The sequence below is a fragment of the Phacochoerus africanus genome, chromosome 3 (genome assembly GCF_016906955.1).
Source record: "Phacochoerus africanus isolate WHEZ1 chromosome 3, ROS_Pafr_v1, whole genome shotgun sequence".
In the NCBI taxonomy this organism is placed as follows: Eukaryota; Metazoa; Chordata; class Mammalia; order Artiodactyla; family Suidae; genus Phacochoerus; species Phacochoerus africanus.
The window spans coordinates 17,022,850-17,039,509 of record NC_062546.1 but is presented as its reverse complement, the minus strand read 5'-3'; the positions used below and the strand labels follow the sequence as shown (position 1 = coordinate 17,039,509).

The 16,660-nt window shown below is 49.9% G+C and overlaps 1 protein-coding gene and 1 long non-coding RNA gene across 5 annotated transcripts in view; one reads left to right on the top strand and one right to left on the bottom strand.

Moving 5' to 3' along the window:
- Nucleotides 1-2,723: 2,723 nt before the first annotated feature.
- On the bottom strand, nucleotides 2,724-10,157 carry LOC125122571 (uncharacterized). The gene is made up of 2 exons (XR_007133840.1): nucleotides 9,925-10,157; nucleotides 2,724-2,873 (listed from the first exon to the last, which is right to left on the bottom strand). It is a non-coding gene; the product is annotated as an uncharacterized LOC125122571 (long non-coding RNA).
- L3MBTL1 (L3MBTL histone methyl-lysine binding protein 1) overlaps nucleotides 9,634-16,660 on the top strand; it is a 32,308-nt gene continuing 25,281 nt past the window's right edge. For 2 of the 4 annotated variants that reach the window (XM_047771065.1, XM_047771063.1), the window contains exons 1-4: nucleotides 10,332-10,745; nucleotides 11,021-11,171; nucleotides 11,299-11,431; nucleotides 12,113-12,197. In XM_047771065.1, coding sequence (XP_047627021.1) covers nucleotides 10,634-10,745; nucleotides 11,021-11,171; nucleotides 11,299-11,431; nucleotides 12,113-12,197 — 481 coding nt within the window. In that variant the 5' untranslated portion in view covers nucleotides 10,332-10,633. Of the gene's footprint in view, nucleotides 9,806-9,953; nucleotides 10,181-10,331; nucleotides 10,746-11,020; nucleotides 11,172-11,298; nucleotides 11,432-12,112; nucleotides 12,198-16,660 lie in introns of those variants that run through there. The other 2 variants (XM_047771066.1, XM_047771064.1) reach the window with 2 other exon arrangements.

Genomic DNA, 16,660 nt, shown 5'->3' with positions numbered 1-16,660 from the left:
TACCTCTTGGAGCTTGCAGTATCTAAACCTCTCTAATTACACAAATTTGTGTGACGTAACAGCTACCACGTGTAAGAAGTATTTCATGAAGATCCTGTCATGGCGCAGCAGAAATGAATCTGACTAGGAACCATGAGGTTTCCGGTTCAATCCTTGGCCTCACTCAGCGGGTTAAGGATCTGGTGTTGCCACAAGCTGTGGTGTAGGTCACAGACACACCTGGGATCTGGGGCTGCTGTGGCTGTGGTGTAGGCCCGCAGCTACAGCTCCTATTAGACCCCTAGCCTGGGAACCTCCATGTACCTCGGGTATGGCCCTAAAAAAAGCAAAAAAAAGAAAAGTATTTCGTGCTATAAGAACCAATGAGGAGGGAGTTCCTGCTGCTGCTCAGGGTGGTAAACAAACCCGACTAGTATCCATGAAGATTTGGATTCAATCCCTGGCCTTGCCCAGTGGGTTAAGGATTTGGCATTGCCTTGGGCTGTGGTATAGTCAAAGATGTGGCTCGGATCCCAAGTTGCTGTGGTGTAGCCTGGCAGCCCCTAGCCTGGGAACTTCATATGCCGAGGGTGTGGCCCTAAAGAGCAAAAAAGAAAAGAACCAATGAGATTTTGACTAATTAAGTCAACCAAGGAAATCGAAGTACAGAGGAGCAATGTCTAACTCAAGGCGACACCATCACAGACACCACTACTGAAAAAAGATACAAACAAACCCTATGCTATGAAGTAGGTGATATAGTCTTTACAAATGGAGAAATGGGGAGTTCCCCTTTTGGCTCAGTGGTTTAGGAACCCAGCTAGTATCCATGAGGATGCAGGTTGATTCCTGGCACGCTCAGTGGGTTAAGGCTCTGCCATTGCTGTGAGCTGTAGTGTAGCTCGCAGCCGAGAATCAGATCCCTGGTGGCTGTTCTGGTGAGGGCCGGCAGCTGCAACTCCGAGCCCTAGCCTGGGAACTTCCACATGCCGCGAGCGGCCCTTAAAAAAAAAAAAAAAAAAAGGAGTTCCCGTCGTGGCACAGTGGTTAACGAATCCGACTAGGAACCATGAGGTTGCGGGTTTGGTCCCTGCCCTTGCTCAGTGGGTTAACGATCCGGCGTTGCCGTGAGCTGTGGTGTAGGTTGCAGACGCCGCTCGGATCCCGCGTTGCTGTGGCTCTGGCGTAGGCCGGTGGCTACAGCTCCGATTCAACCCCTAGCCTGGGAACCTCCATATGCCGCGGGAGCGGCACAAGAAATAGCAACAACAACAACAACAACAACAAAAAAGACAAAAGACAAAAAAAAAAAAGAGAGAGAGAGAGGGAGAGAAATGGAGGACCAGGATAAACAGGATAAAGTGATGTGCCCCAGGTCACACCACCAACCAATGGCGATGGGTCATCCAAACGCAGGCGCGGTTAATGCTGCCCTTTAGACAACCAGGGCCAGGCCAAGATCGGAGCCCAAGAGGAGATTTTCTTATGCTCCCCTTCCCCAGGTGGGGCAGGCACCTTTGGAAGGCATTGGACAGCGCACTGGACAGCGCAGTGACCCGACCAGGGTGCGTGCGGGAATGCAGCCTAGTCTTTCGTCACTGACCACTCAGCTCAGGGGCCCACCAGGTTCTCTCTTCCGGCTCGGTGGTCCCCGCGCTCCGCTGCGTGCCGCTGGCTGTGCTGCAGTGGGTGGGGGACAGGGAGAATCTCGACCTGCCTTGCAGGCGCAGCAATCCGGCCCCGGGGCTAGAGGATATTAGGCCCCGGCGGCCAGGGCCTGGCAAGAGGGCCCCCGACCCGCGCCCCTCAAATCTGCTTGTCGCGCGGTCTGCGGTCCGCGTCCTGCGGGGAGGCGGGCCCGCCCCTCTGTGCGCGCAGGCGCGCGCCACGCGGGGCTCGGACAGCAGCTCGGCTCCCGGCGGCCGCATGCGGGCCTTGCAGGTAGGGACACCGGGGTGCGGGGTGCCGCGCCGACCGGCCCCTCCCGGCACTGCGAGTGCTCGGGTCTGAGGCCCCGGAGCGTCGCTCCTCCCGAGCGCCTCCGGCAGGGTGCACGGACCGGGAAGGAGGTTCGGGAGAGCGGGACTGCAAGGGGATCTGGGCGGGTGCGGGGCTCGAGGGCGAGGCAAGCGCGTCCGCTGTGCTGTTGCTGGCGGCGATCCGGAGGTGGGGAGGGAGGTGACTCGGTTTTTCGAGAAATACAATCAATAAGAGTTTTTCATTAATAGAAGAAAGGGTGTAAAGAGTGGGGTTTTGATTTTCTTAGGAAATGGGTCATTTGGCAAACTTTCTCTTTCCTACCGTTAATTTCACATTTTTTAACGGAAAATTGAATCACTGTTATTATTTGGCCATAAAGGGAAAGAATAAAAAGAATTCCGCCATTTTGGCGTTTTAAAAAAGTAACCATTCTGCGGGGCTGATGGATCAGTGTCCGCCCCGCCTGCTGCCGTCTACACTAGTCCCGCGAGGACACGGAAGGCGGGCGGCGGTCCGAACCCTGGAGCCTGCATCCTTCCTTCTCTCCTGCATTCCCGCCCCAGCTGCGGCGGGGGGCAGGGCCGAGGCCCCAAGTTTGCGGTGCTCAGTCTTGCTGGGGTGTGTTGGGGGTGTCTGTCTGGGGCGCTAGCTCCCCACCCCCAACACCTAGAGCGAGGGCGTTTATTGAGTGTTGCCAGCGAGGCCTCGACGGGCAAGGGGTTGGGGGAAGCCTTAGCAGACCAAGAGAAATAAATACGGACACATTCACTCAATAAATATTTATTGAGCATCTGCTATGTGCCAGACACCCGTCTGGGCTGGGCATCCAAGGGTTGTTTGAGGTCGGGTTCCCTGGAAACACTCCGGGAGGGAGATTTGAGTGTAGGTTTATCAGGTGCCCCTGGGAATATCACCTGTAGGGGAGAGAAAACAGCAGGGTGGTTAGGCAGAGGAAGTTAAACTGCTGATGTAACCTCATCGGAGGCCTCTCTGCCTGTCCCAAGGGAAGTTCTGGAAAGGTCCTGCAGAGATGTCCCAAATTGTCCTTTATGTCCCATATCAACTCGTCAGCAGGTGGCTGCTTCCAGGAGACCTCGCACGCACGTGGGCGAGGCAGCTCCCCGGCCAAGGGCAATTCAAAGAGGAAAGGAGCTGACTGCTGACAGACCTCCTGTGAAGGCCAGTGACAACCTTCATAGTAGCCGGGGACCTCCCAATTTATTCCCCTCCTCCTCCAGCCTCTGAGGAACCCGGAAGGAGGAAATGATAGTCTAGCCCCTAAGGCAAGAATAGCTGAGTCTTTTATGGATTTCAGAAACACTTGCTGCTGCTTCTTTTTTTTTTTTTGGCAGCGCCCACCACATGTGGAAGTTTCTGGGCCAGGGGATCAAACCTGTGCCACAGCAGTGAGCCAAGCCACTAGAGTGGCAATGCCAGATCCTTAACTTGCTGTGCCTCAAGGGAACTCCCAGCCTCCTCTTCTTTTCTCTTTTTTCTTTTCTTTTTCTTTTTTTGGTCTTTTTTGTCATATGCACCAGCAGCACATGGAAGTTCCCAGGCTAGGGGTCAAATCAGAGCTAGAGCTGCCAGCCTACACCACAGCTACAGCAACATGGGCTCCAAGCCATGTGTTCTCCCTACACTGAAACTCACGAATCTTAACCCACTGAGCAAGGCCTGGATCGAACCCACGTCCTCATGGTTACTAGTCAGGTTCCCTACCACTGAGCCTTGGTGGGAACTCCCCCAACCTCATCTTGTGTTACTGAACACTCTTCACTCCCAGCTCTTTCATTCATTTGTTCATTCATTCACTCACTATTTGTGGATGCAGTCTCTGGATCAGGCTCTTAAGTACTTTGTTCTGTCTGGGGGAAGGCTGACAAGATAATGCATAGTTAGACTGGTGGAATGGAGAACAGTGGAGGGAGTGATTGATTTTGTTTGGGGGGTAGATTCTGGGCCTTTCAGAGAAGAGGTGTCACTCAAGCTGGATCTTGGAGGATGATCAGGAATTTTTCAGACATATGGGATATGGAATGGTACCAAACAGAAGGAACAATGTGCAGAGGCCACAGAAGTGGTGTGGCAGGTTATAGGAGGGAGTGGATGGATTCCTGGCATCTGGGCTCAGGCCTGGGAGCCTTCTTAGACTGGCTGTGCTGTTGTATAGACCTCCTGGGATAAAGCTTATGAAAATACTCTGTGAGCTGCAAATTTGGGGGGTGGTAGTGGTACAGGAGAAGTGAATTCGAATCACAGAGAAGGCAGTTCCAGGTCTCAGAAGAGTTAATGGTCTAGCTGGGGAAAAACAGAAACAGTAGGTGCTGCTAGCCAGGAGCCCAGAGCCACATGTGATGGGTCCCAAACATCCCAAGTGCACTGCATCCTCTCCCCTCCTGCACCGTCAAGGATTTGTCTTCTAGAATTATTCTTTTTCCCCTGCTCTGTCAGTTTCTTCCTCTATAGACTCATTTTCATCAGCTACAAACATGCTGTAGCATCTTCTATTTAAAAAAAATAGCACAAAAAACACACCTTCCTTGAGAACTCATCACTTGTCAGATACCATCTCCCACACCCATGTTCTCCTTCGCATCAAACTCCTTGAAAGAGTTATTAGTCCCATTGTTTCCACTTCCTTTTCTCACGTCCCCTTACAAGGACCAATTCTTACTGTTTCCCCACTAGACTCCGTAATAGAGGTTTTTGTCTGTTTTGTTCATTGCAAATCTGCATTGCCTAGAACAGTGCCTGACGCAGAGCAGAGGCTCAAAAAATATTGACCTGGAGTTCCTGTCATAGTTCAACCCAACTAGCATCCATGAGAACATGGGTTCCATCCCTGGCCTCATTCAGTGGGTTAAGGATCCAGTGTGGCTGTGAGCTGTGGTATAGGTCGCAGACACAGCTCGGATCCTGCGTTGCTGTGGCTGTGTTGTAGGCCAGTGGCTACAGCTCCGATTGGACCCCTAGCCTGGGAACCTCCATGCGCCATGGGTACGACCCTAAAAAGTCAGAAAAAAAAATTGGTCTAATTGATGCTCCTTCTCTAGAACCCACTCTGATCAGGCTTTTGTGTCCCTAGCTCCTCTGATATAGTGCTTGTCAAGACTTCTGATGATCTCCTTATTGCTAAATGGTCAACTCTCAGCTGGCACCTGAGTTGATCTGACAAGTGGCATTTAACATCATTGAGCAGGCCCACCTTCCAGAAAACTTTCTCCCAGAAAGCCCTCTAGAAGCCCAGATGCTTCTGGATGCTCTTTCATCTCACTGCAGCCTCTTTCTCTTTTGCTAAATCTTCCTCCTCTTCCCAACCTATGAATCTTGGTCAGCTGCAAGGCTCCCACCTTTTTCTTTACACTCAGTTCTGTGGTTTTTCACTGCCATCTGTACATGACAGTTTTTAAATTTCTATCTCTAGCCTCAACGTTAGCCCTTATTTCTAGAATGTAGGCTTCATAAGAGCACGTTCTCTTGCTTGAGACTATTCCCGGGGCACAGAAGGATGCTGGCACTTGGCCCTCCAATGTCTGCTGAAAAGAACGGGCAGAAACCTGAAGAGAAAGGCAATTCCCTCAGTCATTCTCCCTTAACAGACCCGAAATATATCATAAGCTTTGAGACAGGATGGAATTCTTTCAGGAGTAACCACATTCACTCCTGATGACTGCCAATGTTTTGCATAAAAAAGATTAACTCCATTTAAGAGAACTTAAAATGGTACAACTCTGTCAGCTGTGCAAAGCAAAATAACTGGAATTGAAATTTAGGGAATGCTTTTTTATAATTGTTTTTAAAAAGGGCAGGAAGGGAGTGGAACAAACCTTGGTTTGAATGTTGCCTTAATTACTCAGGTTACATGTCTAAACCTTTTCCCACCTCATTTTTTTTTTTTTTTTGTCTTTTTAGGGCCACACCCACAGCATATGGAAGTTCCCAGAGTTGAAGCTGTAGCTATGGGCCTACGCCACAGCCACAGCAACACAGGATCCAAGCTGCATCTGCAACCTACACCACAGCTCATGGCAATGCCCGATCCTTTAACCCACTGAGCAAGGCCAAGGATTGAACCCAAATCCTCATAGATACTAGTCCAGTTCATTACCGCTGAGCCACAGTGGGAACTCCTAAACCTTTGCCCATCTCATTATACATTCTGTATATAGAGGATGTATTCTGTATTTTAGGAAGGAAAAGCTGAAAGATAAATCAGTGCCTAAGAAGAGCAGGAGGGAGGGATGGAGGGTAGGAAAGACAGCAGCCATTGCAAGCTTGTTTTGCTAACAAGCAGATTACTTTTCTTTTTAATTTTTTTATTCAAGTATAGTTGATTTACATTGCTCCTTCAATTTCTGCTGTACAGTGAAGTGACGCATCTACACACACACACGTACACATTCTTTTTTTTTTTTTTTCATTCTTCCATCATGTTTTAACCCAAGAGACTGTACACAGTTCCTTGTGCTGTATAGTAGGACCCCATTACCCATCGTTCTAAACCTAACAGATTACTGGTTACTAGAGCTACCAAACTTCTCAAAATTTCTGTTAAAAGGAAAAGAACAGGTGTTTGTTGAAGACCTGCTGGTGTCATGGCCTTACATAGTTTTTTCCCATTTAATCCTCATCAGAGTCCTTGGAGACAGATACCATTACCACCTTTATTTTATTTTATTATTATTATTATTATTATTTTGTCTTTTTAGGGCCATACCTGCAGCGTATGGAAGTTCCCAGGCTAGGGGTCAAATCGGACCTGTAACCACTGGCCTACACCACAGCCACAGCAACACCAGATCCAAGTCACATCTGTGACCTATACCAGGGCTCATGGCAACTCTGGACCCTTAAGCCAGTGATTGAGGCCAGGGATCAAACCTGCATCCTCATGGATGCTAATCAGAGCCACAACGGGAACTCCCACCTCCAGTTTACACATGAGGAAACTTAGGCTCAGGGAAGGCAGCTGCTTACTCTGAATCACAGGCACTAAGAGGGGGAGCCTAGGTTCCAACTAACTTAATTCTGTCTTAAGCCTCCATCTGTGTTCTTTCCTTTTAACTTGTATGCCAGAAGCCATTGTCAAGCACTAACACTTTAAAGCAACCAACATCCCTTACTCAAACACTGTTTAGTTTTCTTTTTTCTCTTTAGAGCTGCCTCTGTAGCATATGGAAGTTCCCGGGCTAAGGGTCGAATCGGAGCTGCAGCTGCCAGCCTACACCACAGCCACAGCAACAGCAGATCTGAGCCACATCTGTGAACTGTGCTGCAGCTTGTGGCAACGCCAGATCCTTAACCCACTGAGAGAGGCCAGGGATTGAAACCTCATCCTCATGGATACTAGTTGGGTTCTTAACCTGCTGAGCCACAACAGGAACTCTACTCAGACACTGCTTTTTATTAACAAGTGCAAACTGCTGAAATACAACACAGCACCTACTGTATGCCAGGGACTATTCTAAGTGTTAGAGATAAAGCAGTGGACAGGACAGATAAAGTCTTTGCCCTCATGGGACATATATTTACATGGAGATGACTAATCAAACACAAATAAATAAATGAAAATCATTATTGACTGCAGTGATGGACGTAAAGGAAATCAGCACAGTCATGGGATAAGTGGCAGTGAGATGGCATGAGGTGTGTGTGTGCTGCTTTAAACTGAGTGATGGGAGTTCCTGTCATGGCTCAGTGGTTAACGAATCTGACTAGGAACAATGAGGTTGCGGGTTCGATCCCTGGCCTTGCTCAGCAGGTTAAGGATCCAGCATTGTGATGAGCTGTGGTGTAGGTCACAGACGTGGCTCGGATCCCACGTTGATGTGGCTCTGGCGTAGGCTGGTGGCTTCAGCTCTGATTAGACCCCTAGCCTGGGAACCTCCATGTGCCGTGGGAGCAGCCCAAGAAATGGCAAAAAAGACCAGAAAATAAATAAATAAATAAACTGAGTGCTGAGCAAAGACCTCTTCTGGGGAGGTGACCACTGAGCTGAGGCCTAATGAATGGGAAGGAGGCAGCCAAACAGAGCTTAGGGAAAAGCATTCTAGGCAGAAGGAACAGCAAAGCAAAGGCTCTGAGGCGGGACTATTTGTCAAGCAATAGAAGGAAACCAGAGTCTGTCAAGGGTGGAGAGCAAGGTGAAGGGTGGTGGAGGATGAGGTCAGAGAGGAGGACAGAGGTTGGATCCTATAGGGTATCTTTGATTTTATCCCAAGGGGAAAAAAAATAGGTTGGGAAATTATGTGATTTGCTCCACATTTTTAAAGTTTTCTCTTACTGGAGAATAGACTGTAGCAGGGGCCGGAGAGGAAGCAGGAAGATGGATTAGGAGGCGATTTCAGAAATCCAAGGAATGCTGATGGAGGTTGGTGGCAGTGGAGATGGGGAGAAGTGCTCAGACTTTGAGCTGTATTTTGGAGGTAGAGCCGACAGACCAATTAGAATGTGTACAGAGGTGTTCTGTGCTAAACAATAACTGTGGCCAGCTACTGTAGCTACTTAAGTTTAATTAAAATTAAAAGAAATTTAAAATTCAGTTCCTCAGTTGCATTAGCCACACTTCAAGTGCTCGGTAGCCTTCTGTGGCTAGTGGCTACTGTGTTGGACAGCGTAGGTACAGGACATTTCCATCATCACAGAAGATCCTACTAGATGTCCTGGGAAGTCATTTAGGAGCTAAGTAAATAATAGGTATTAAGTGTATTTGTTATGTCACTAGGGCTTTTTTCCCCATCTATTTACCAGTTCAACCGGCTCTTCACTAAATGTCTCTACTGCCCTTGCTTTATTTATTTATTTATTTATTTATTTTGTCTTTTGTCTTTTTTTGTTGTTGTTTTTGTTGGTATTTCTTGGGCCGCTCCCGCGGCATATGGAGGTTCCCAGGCTAGGGGTTGAATCGGAGCTGGAGCCACCAGCCTAAGCCAGAGCCACAGCAACGCAGGATCCGAGCCGCGTCTGCAACCTACACCACAGCTCACGGCAACGCCGGATCGTTAACCCACTGAGCAAGGGCAGGGACCGAACCCGCAACCTCATGGTTCCTAGTCGGATTCGTTAACCACTGCGCCACGACGGGAACTCCCGCCCTTGCTTTATTAAAGCAAACTCATGCACTGCCTGCGTCCTCATACCTTACCTCTTTGCTCTTCAGATGCAAGCATCTGTTCAACAAATGTTTGAGTGCCCACTCTGTGCTTGGGATTAGAGAGAGTGTGGGCAGGGGGCATTAAAGAATGTGATCGGGAAAGATCACTTCCCAGGAAAACGAATTCGAGGGAGAATCTGGAACTTGCGGATTCTGAATCTCCAGAGGGAGAAGAGAATAATTTTAGTGGGGATAGAGGTGGGGGTTGAGAAAGAGGGGAGTTTAGACTTGGCCTGGGCTGTGTCATGAGACAGCTGGCCAGGCAGAACTTTGGCCTGAGACTCACACCCTAGAGTCAGCTCTGCACATCAGTTTACAAAGCACCCTCCCACATCCCTGTCTTGCAGAGACTGGGGGAAGTGCAGAGCCTGGTCAGGACCCTCACCTGAGTGACCTGGTTAGAGCTAGAAGCCAGACTTGAAGCTGTGCTCCTAAAACACCCTACTCCCCTCAGGGCTGAAGCTTTTTCTTTGAGGCTGGGCAGCTCCTCCTCAAGGAAGCCCCTCCCTCCCTGATCACCTGCGGGGCTGGGTTCCACTTGTAGGCCTGCCAGGATGGAGGGGCATGCTGAAATGGAGATGCTGAGGACACTGAAGGGGCCCTCCACAGGAGAGGTCAGCGTGCACCTGGTGGCCAGAGACAGTCCAGGTTCCGGCTCTCACCTGCCCACTACTGCCTTCATCATTCCAGGTGGGCCAAGCCAGGAGTTGGGGAGCAGAAGCATCCTGGGGGCTCCTGGGAAGGAGATGATGCTTTTTACCTGCCTACACACTTGCATGGCAGGATTGGGGCAGGTCCATCAGGCTCACCTTTGTCGTATCCATGTATCTGTTCGCAGCGAGTTCAGCCACCCTTGGTCTGCCCAGCAGTGCCCTGGATGTGACCTGCTTTCCGCGAGAGCCGATCCATGTTGGCGCCCCAGAGCGAGTGGCCGGTAGCGTACCTGTCACTGCCACCATTCTGCCGCAGTTAAGCGCCGGGCCGGCGGCCAGCCCCAGCACCAGCACAGTGCGGCTCCTAGAGTGGACAGAGGCCGCGGCTCCGCCTTCTGGGAGTGGCTTGAGGGTCAGTGTCTGTGGGGATTGGCTGGGCTCAGCAAGCTGCAGCTGTGGGTGGGGCCTGAGGGCCCGGGGGTGGGGCCTGAGGCGGAAGGTGGGGAGAGGGAGGATTCTGGGGGTGGGGCTTGGAGTGTGGGACTCTGAGGGCGTGGCTTGAAGTGTGTCGCACCTAGGATAAGACATTTGGGGGGTCCTAGGGGCGTGGCTTGTGGGGAATGGGTTCTGGGGGCGTGGCTTGGAGTGAGGCTCCCTGGAGCAGAGGCCTGCAGGTGCCGGGACTGGAGGCTTAGGTGGACCTCCCAGGGACAGAGTCTTGCGGGCTGCTGGGGCGTGGCTTGCAGTGAGCCGGCGGGAGGCGGATCATGCTGACTGGAGATGGGTCTAGGGGCCAGTACAGGAGTCGCGGTCCTCTGACCCTCTCGCGCTCCAGTTCCGGATAAGCGAGTATGCGTCTCCGAACATGGTGGGAGCAGAGCAGCCCCCGAGCCCCGAGCTGCGGCGGGAAGGCGTGGCCGAGTACGAAGATGGCGAGGCCCCGGCGGGAGGCGCTGATGCGGGCCCCCAACAGCCAGGTAGGAGCCCCAGGTCCGGAGCTGGGCCCCTGAGCGTGATGGGGAGCCCTGACATCCCTGAGGAGGCAAGACTGGGGGCGTGGCCCGAGTTCCTGCAGGTGCGCCTATGCCCAAGGTGCAGAAGCCTTGGGGGGGCGCCTGTCCCGTAGGGGAACCCCAGGGGGCGGTACCAAGGTTGAGGACAGACCTGAGGGGACTTGGGCTCCCAGGTGGGAGGGGCCTGAGTGTGAAAGCGGTAGGTGGGAGGCCTGAGGCCCCTTTGACCCCCCCGACAGCGGATCTCCCCCAGGCCGCTCCAGAAGATCCCCCTCGGGACCCGCCAGAGGATGATGGCACCTGCCAATGCCAGACGTGTGGGCCTCAGCAAGGCGCCGGTCCAGATCCTGGTTCCTCTAATGATGGCTGCCCCCAACTGTTTCAGGAGCGGTAAGGGGAAGGAATTGCAATCCAACTTCTCTGCCTTTGGGCCCCAAAGCCCCACTCCTGTTCCTGGCTTAGGAGAGTGGGTGGTGCAGGGTGGGTGGTTCTTTCCTTCAGGCTTCCCCTCCTTCAGGTCAGTCATAGTGGAGAACTCAGGCCAGAACAACTCCTGCACCAGTGCTTCTGAGCTCCTCAAACCCATGAAGAAGAGGAAACACAGGGACTATCAGAGCCCATCCGAGGAAGACTCAGAGCCAGAGGCCATGGTAGGAAGAGGGGTGGGGAGGGAAGGGGGAGGCTAGAGGCTATACTTCAATTCCCCCATCCCCTCCATTAATCCAGATCACTGGGGTGGGCTAGAGAAGACCGCATGACTCACTCATGATATTTTGGGGTCCCACCTGAGGCAAGTCCTGTAGTTGGTTGGGGGAAGATGAATAAATCACTCTTCTGTTTTTCTAGAGCTCCCATCTCAGTTTAGTGACAGGGCTAAGTCACATTCGCATGAACCAGTATCCACGTAGATGAGCAGGTGGATGGAAAGCTTTGTCACTGGAGCCTAGTCACTGGGCCAGAGGCCAGGGGACAGAGGTCTCTGTAGCTGCAGAGAAACTGGAAGAGACAGAGCCTGAAAGTTCCACTGGGCAGGCAAAATTAACACAAGGCAGGTGGTTGTGTCCTCAGCTTCTCCACCTGGAAATGAGGCGGATTGTAGATTGCAGTCAGGCTGTGTAACTGGAGGTGGGGGTGCTCATGTAAATCTGTCCCCAAGTGGCAGGGAGTTGTCTGCTGGAGCTGCCTTCCTGCTGGTGGCCTCGAAGACATTCCACCTGTTTAGGGCAGAACATCATGTGACTGGAGAGCTAGGCAGGGGCCAAGGGATCGAGGCTGGGGCTTCACCCCAATCCATGAGGACAAGAAGCTGGGATCAGGCTTGTCTTCCATAGGAGAAGCAAGAAGGAGGAAAGGATCCAGAGGGACAACCCACCGCCAGCACCCCAGAAAGTGAGGAGTGGAACAGCAGCCAGCCCAGTATGGTGACCTCTGTGTATATATTCATGGAATGTGTGTATACACTTTGGAGGTGTGAGTCTGGGAGTGTGGGTTACTGTTTTTTGTTTGTTTGTTTGCTTTTCCCACTGTACAGCAAGGGCATCAAGTTATATACATTGCATTTTTTTCCCCCCACCCTTTGTTCTGTTGCAACATGAGTATCTAGACATAGTTCTCAATGCTACTCAGCAGGATCTCCTTGTAAATCTGTTCTAAGTTGTGTCTGATAACCCCAAGCTCCCTATTCCTCCCACTCCCTCCCTCTCCCATCAGGCAGCCACAAGTCTATTTTCCAAGTCCATGATTTTCTTTTCTGAGGAGATATTCATTTGTGCTGGATATTAGATTCCAGTTATAAGTGATATCATATGGTATTTGTCTTTGTCTTTCTGGCTCATTTCACTCAGTATGAGAGTCTCTAGTTCCATCCATGTTGCTGCAAATGGCATTATGTCATTCTTTTTATGGCTGAGTAGTATTCCATTGTGTATCTATACCTCATCTTCCGAATCAAATCATCTGTTGATGGACATTTGGGTTGTTTCCATGGCCTGGCTATTGTGAATAGTGCTGCAATGAACATGCGGGTGCACGTGTCTCTTTTAAGTAGAGTTTTGTCCGGATATACTCCCAAGAGTGGGATTGTGGGGTCATATGGAAGTTCTATGTATAGATTTCTAAGGTATCTCCAAACTGTTCTCCATAGTGGCTGTACCAGTTTACATTCCCACCAACAGTGCAGGAGGGTTCCCTTTTCTCCACACCCCCTCCAGCACTTGTTATTTGTGGACTTATTAACTGGTGTGAGGTGGTATCTCATGGTTGTTTTGATTTGCATTTCTCTTGTGATCAGCGATATTGAGCATTTTCTCATGTGTTTGCTGGCCATCTGTATATCTTCCTTGGAGAACAGTCTATTCAGGTCTTTTGCCCATTTTTCCATTGATTGATTGGCTTTTTTGCTGTTGGGTTGCATAAGTTGCTTGTATATTCTAGAGATTAAGCCCTTGTCCGTTGCATCATTTGAAACTATTTTCTCCCATTCTGAAAGTTGTCTTTTTGTTTTCTTTTTGGTTTCTTTTGCTGTGCAAAAGCTTTTCAGTTTGATTAGGTCCCATGGGTTTATTTTTGCTCTTATTTCTATTGCTTTGGGAGACTGTGGGTTACTGTTGTGATGATGTGTTGTGCATATGCAGGTGAGCATGAGTTAGCATATGTATGAGAGCGAGAATGAGAGAGACGATGTTGTTGGTTTGTGCTTTAGTATATATGTGTTTGTTTATCCTCTATTATTCAGTTGCAAGTAGGCCTCACTGCCAGGCTCCGTGGCTGAAGACTTGGGCAGCCTTTAATGGCACAAAGTGGTGTTGCTTCCCTTTGCTGCTGTGAGCAAGTCTGCAGTGGTCATTGGTCTGACCTGGTTATTTGGGCCCCACTCTGATCCTTTGGTTCTAAGAAAAATAGAACAAAGTTCACTCATTGTCAGTTCTGGCCCTCAGGCCTTCTCTGTCACCATCTCCACATTCCCGTGTGACAACAGGCAACTGGAGCCAAGTAGCATTTATCACACTTATAATCACCTACATTGTATGTAGCAATACCTGTCTTCCTCCCTCAAACTGAATCTATTTTATTAATCACTTTATCCCCAGTGCCTAGCACAAAGGCTGATGTGCAGTAGATGCTCAATAAATGTTTGTTTAGTAGATGAATGGATAGGTTTTAAGTGGGTGGTTCCTGGTGGAGCTTGGCTCAGTTGTATGAGTCACTGTCTTTCCTGTCCCAGAGAGAGCCAGAGGGTACAGTCAGTTGCTAGGACATCATTCTGCCGTGATGGATCCAATACCAGCCAGAGGAGCCCAACCTGTGTCCAGGGCTCTGAACTCTAAAATGCTTCTTCCATATTCAGCCCATCATAGCCAAACTAGATTTTCACCATTCTTTCTCACTCAAGGCTGTCTTGTCAGAAGCCAAAGTCTTAGCGCTCATTGGTTTATGTCCTCTTAAGTCTTTTTTGGGGGGCCATGGTATGCAGCAGCTTGATATGGATCCGAGTTCCCAGACCAGGGATTGAACCCAGGATGCAGCAGTGGAAGCGCCAAATCCTAACCACTATACCACCAGGGAACTCCCCATTTATATATTTTCTTTGGAGAAATATTGATTTAGATCCTAGTCATTTTCTTTTTTCTTTTTCTTTTTTGTCTTTTTGCCATTTCTTGGGCCGCTCCCTCGGCATATAGAGGTTCCCAGGCTAGGGGGCGAATCGGAGCTGTAGCCGCTGGCCTATACCAGAGCCGAAGCAACACCAGATCTGAGCCGCGTCTGCAACCTACACCACAACTCATGGCAATGCCGGATCCTTAACCCACTGAGTGAGGCCAGGGATAGAACCCAAAACCTCCTAGTCAGATTTGTTTCCACTGCACCACAACAAGAACTCCCCCAATCTAAGTTTACATGCAGGGTGGTTAGGATTTGGTGCTCTCACTGCTTTGGCCTCAGGTTCAATCCCTGTCTGGGAACTAAGATCTTACTTTAAGATGCTGCATATAGTGGCCAAGAAATAAATATATTTACATGCAAGATCTCATGAGTAGCTCATTTTTCTGAGGAGGTGGTCCATGGCTTTAAATAGTTTTTCAAAAGTGTCCATTTATACTCCCTAGAAACTAAAGGCAGGGTCAACACTAAGTGACAACATTATGGAGCCCAGCCTCTTGAGTTTGGTGTCCAGGCATAGATCCCTTGTACTCATTCAGCACAGGTATCAGGCTCTTGATTAAGTGTTCTGTCTTAAAATGAACTAATTGTGAATTGGCCAACCATGCTCTATAAGAGGCAGATCAATACAGAGATGTATCTGTAGCAATTTAGAACAAAAAGACCCAGGACTTCCCATGGGATCGGTGGTATCTCTGGAGCACTGGGATTCAGGTTCAGTTCCCAGCCTGGTACAGTGGGTTAAGGATGCAGTGTTGCCAAAGCTGCAGTTCAGGTGAACTCCATCTGCCCTCAGGTGGCCAAAAAGGGGAAGAAAAAAAAACCAGCCCAGGGACACCTTGATGACTGCTTGTCATCCGTTCTTTTTTTTTTTCTTTTTAGGGCTGCCCTGGACTAGAGGTTAAATTGGAGCTGCAGCTGCCAACCTACGCCACAGCCATGGCAATGCCAGATCTTTAATCCATTGAGCAAGGCGAGAGATTAAACCCGAGTCCTCACAGAGACAATATTGGGTCTTTAACCCGCTGAGCCACAACGGAACACCATCAGTTGTTCTTTTGGGGGGGCATCAGTTGTTCTTTTTGGGGGGCACCCACAGCATATGGAAGTTCCCAGGCTAGGGTTTGAATTGAAGCTGTAGCTGCCAGCCTATGGCAAAGCCACAGCAACACCAGATCCGAGTCTCCTCTGTGACCTACACCACAGCTCACAGCAACGCCTTATCCTTAACCCACTGAGTGGGGCCAGGGATCTAACCCAGTACTCATGGAAACTAGTCAGGTTTGTTACTGCTGAGCCACAATGGGAACTCCCATCAGCTGTGCTTGAACATGGCGTTCTGCTCTTCTCTTTACACATTTTCTGTCTTTTCTGTGGACCTTGTAGTGGAAGGTCTGGCTAGAACCATTAATTTGTGAATTATCTCTGCTGAAACAACTGAAGCCAGGCCGAAGAAGCTTTCAGAGCGAAGATGAGGGTTGAGGGGGAAGTACTGGACTTATTTCTAGGGATTCACCCTTAATGAGCAGAGCTGGGGCAGGAGAAAGAAAGAACCAGGAACAGAAGTAGAAGAGGTGGAAGATACAGCCAGGAAGGTATAGAGAGAGGGAAATGCTGAGATGCACAGGAGAGCTGGTAACACATGGTGAGTTGAGGAGTAGGGAAAGGTCACTGGATTGTGGTCCTGGTTATTCAAGAGAGCAGTTTCGCTAGTGTAGACGGGTCAACTGAAGACTGGGGGATAAAGAGATTTGTGCTGTGGTGCAGTAGGTTAAGGATCCAGCATTGTCACTGCAGCAGCTCGGGTCACTGCTATGGCATGGGTTTGATTCCTGACCTGGGAACTTTCTCATGCTAAAAAAAAAAAAAATGGAGACCATGTGTATGAAGTCTCTGAGCCATCTCTGTACCCCAAGTTTCTGGCACCAGACATGGTGCTCAGGAGGTACCCCTAATGGTAAAAGGAATGGTTAAGGTAGAAGGAACTGGTGGGTGATAGTAAACTGTAACAACTATATACTCGTTATGGGAGTCCCCATGGTGCAATGGGATCAGCAGCATCTGTGAAGCATTGGGGTGCAGGTTTGATCCCTGTCCAGCACAGTGGGTTAAGGATCCAGTGTTGCTGCAGCCATAGCGTAGGCCACAACTGCAGCTCAGATCTGATCCCTGGCCCAGGAACTCCATATGCTACAGGGAGGCCAAAAAAAAAAAGAAAA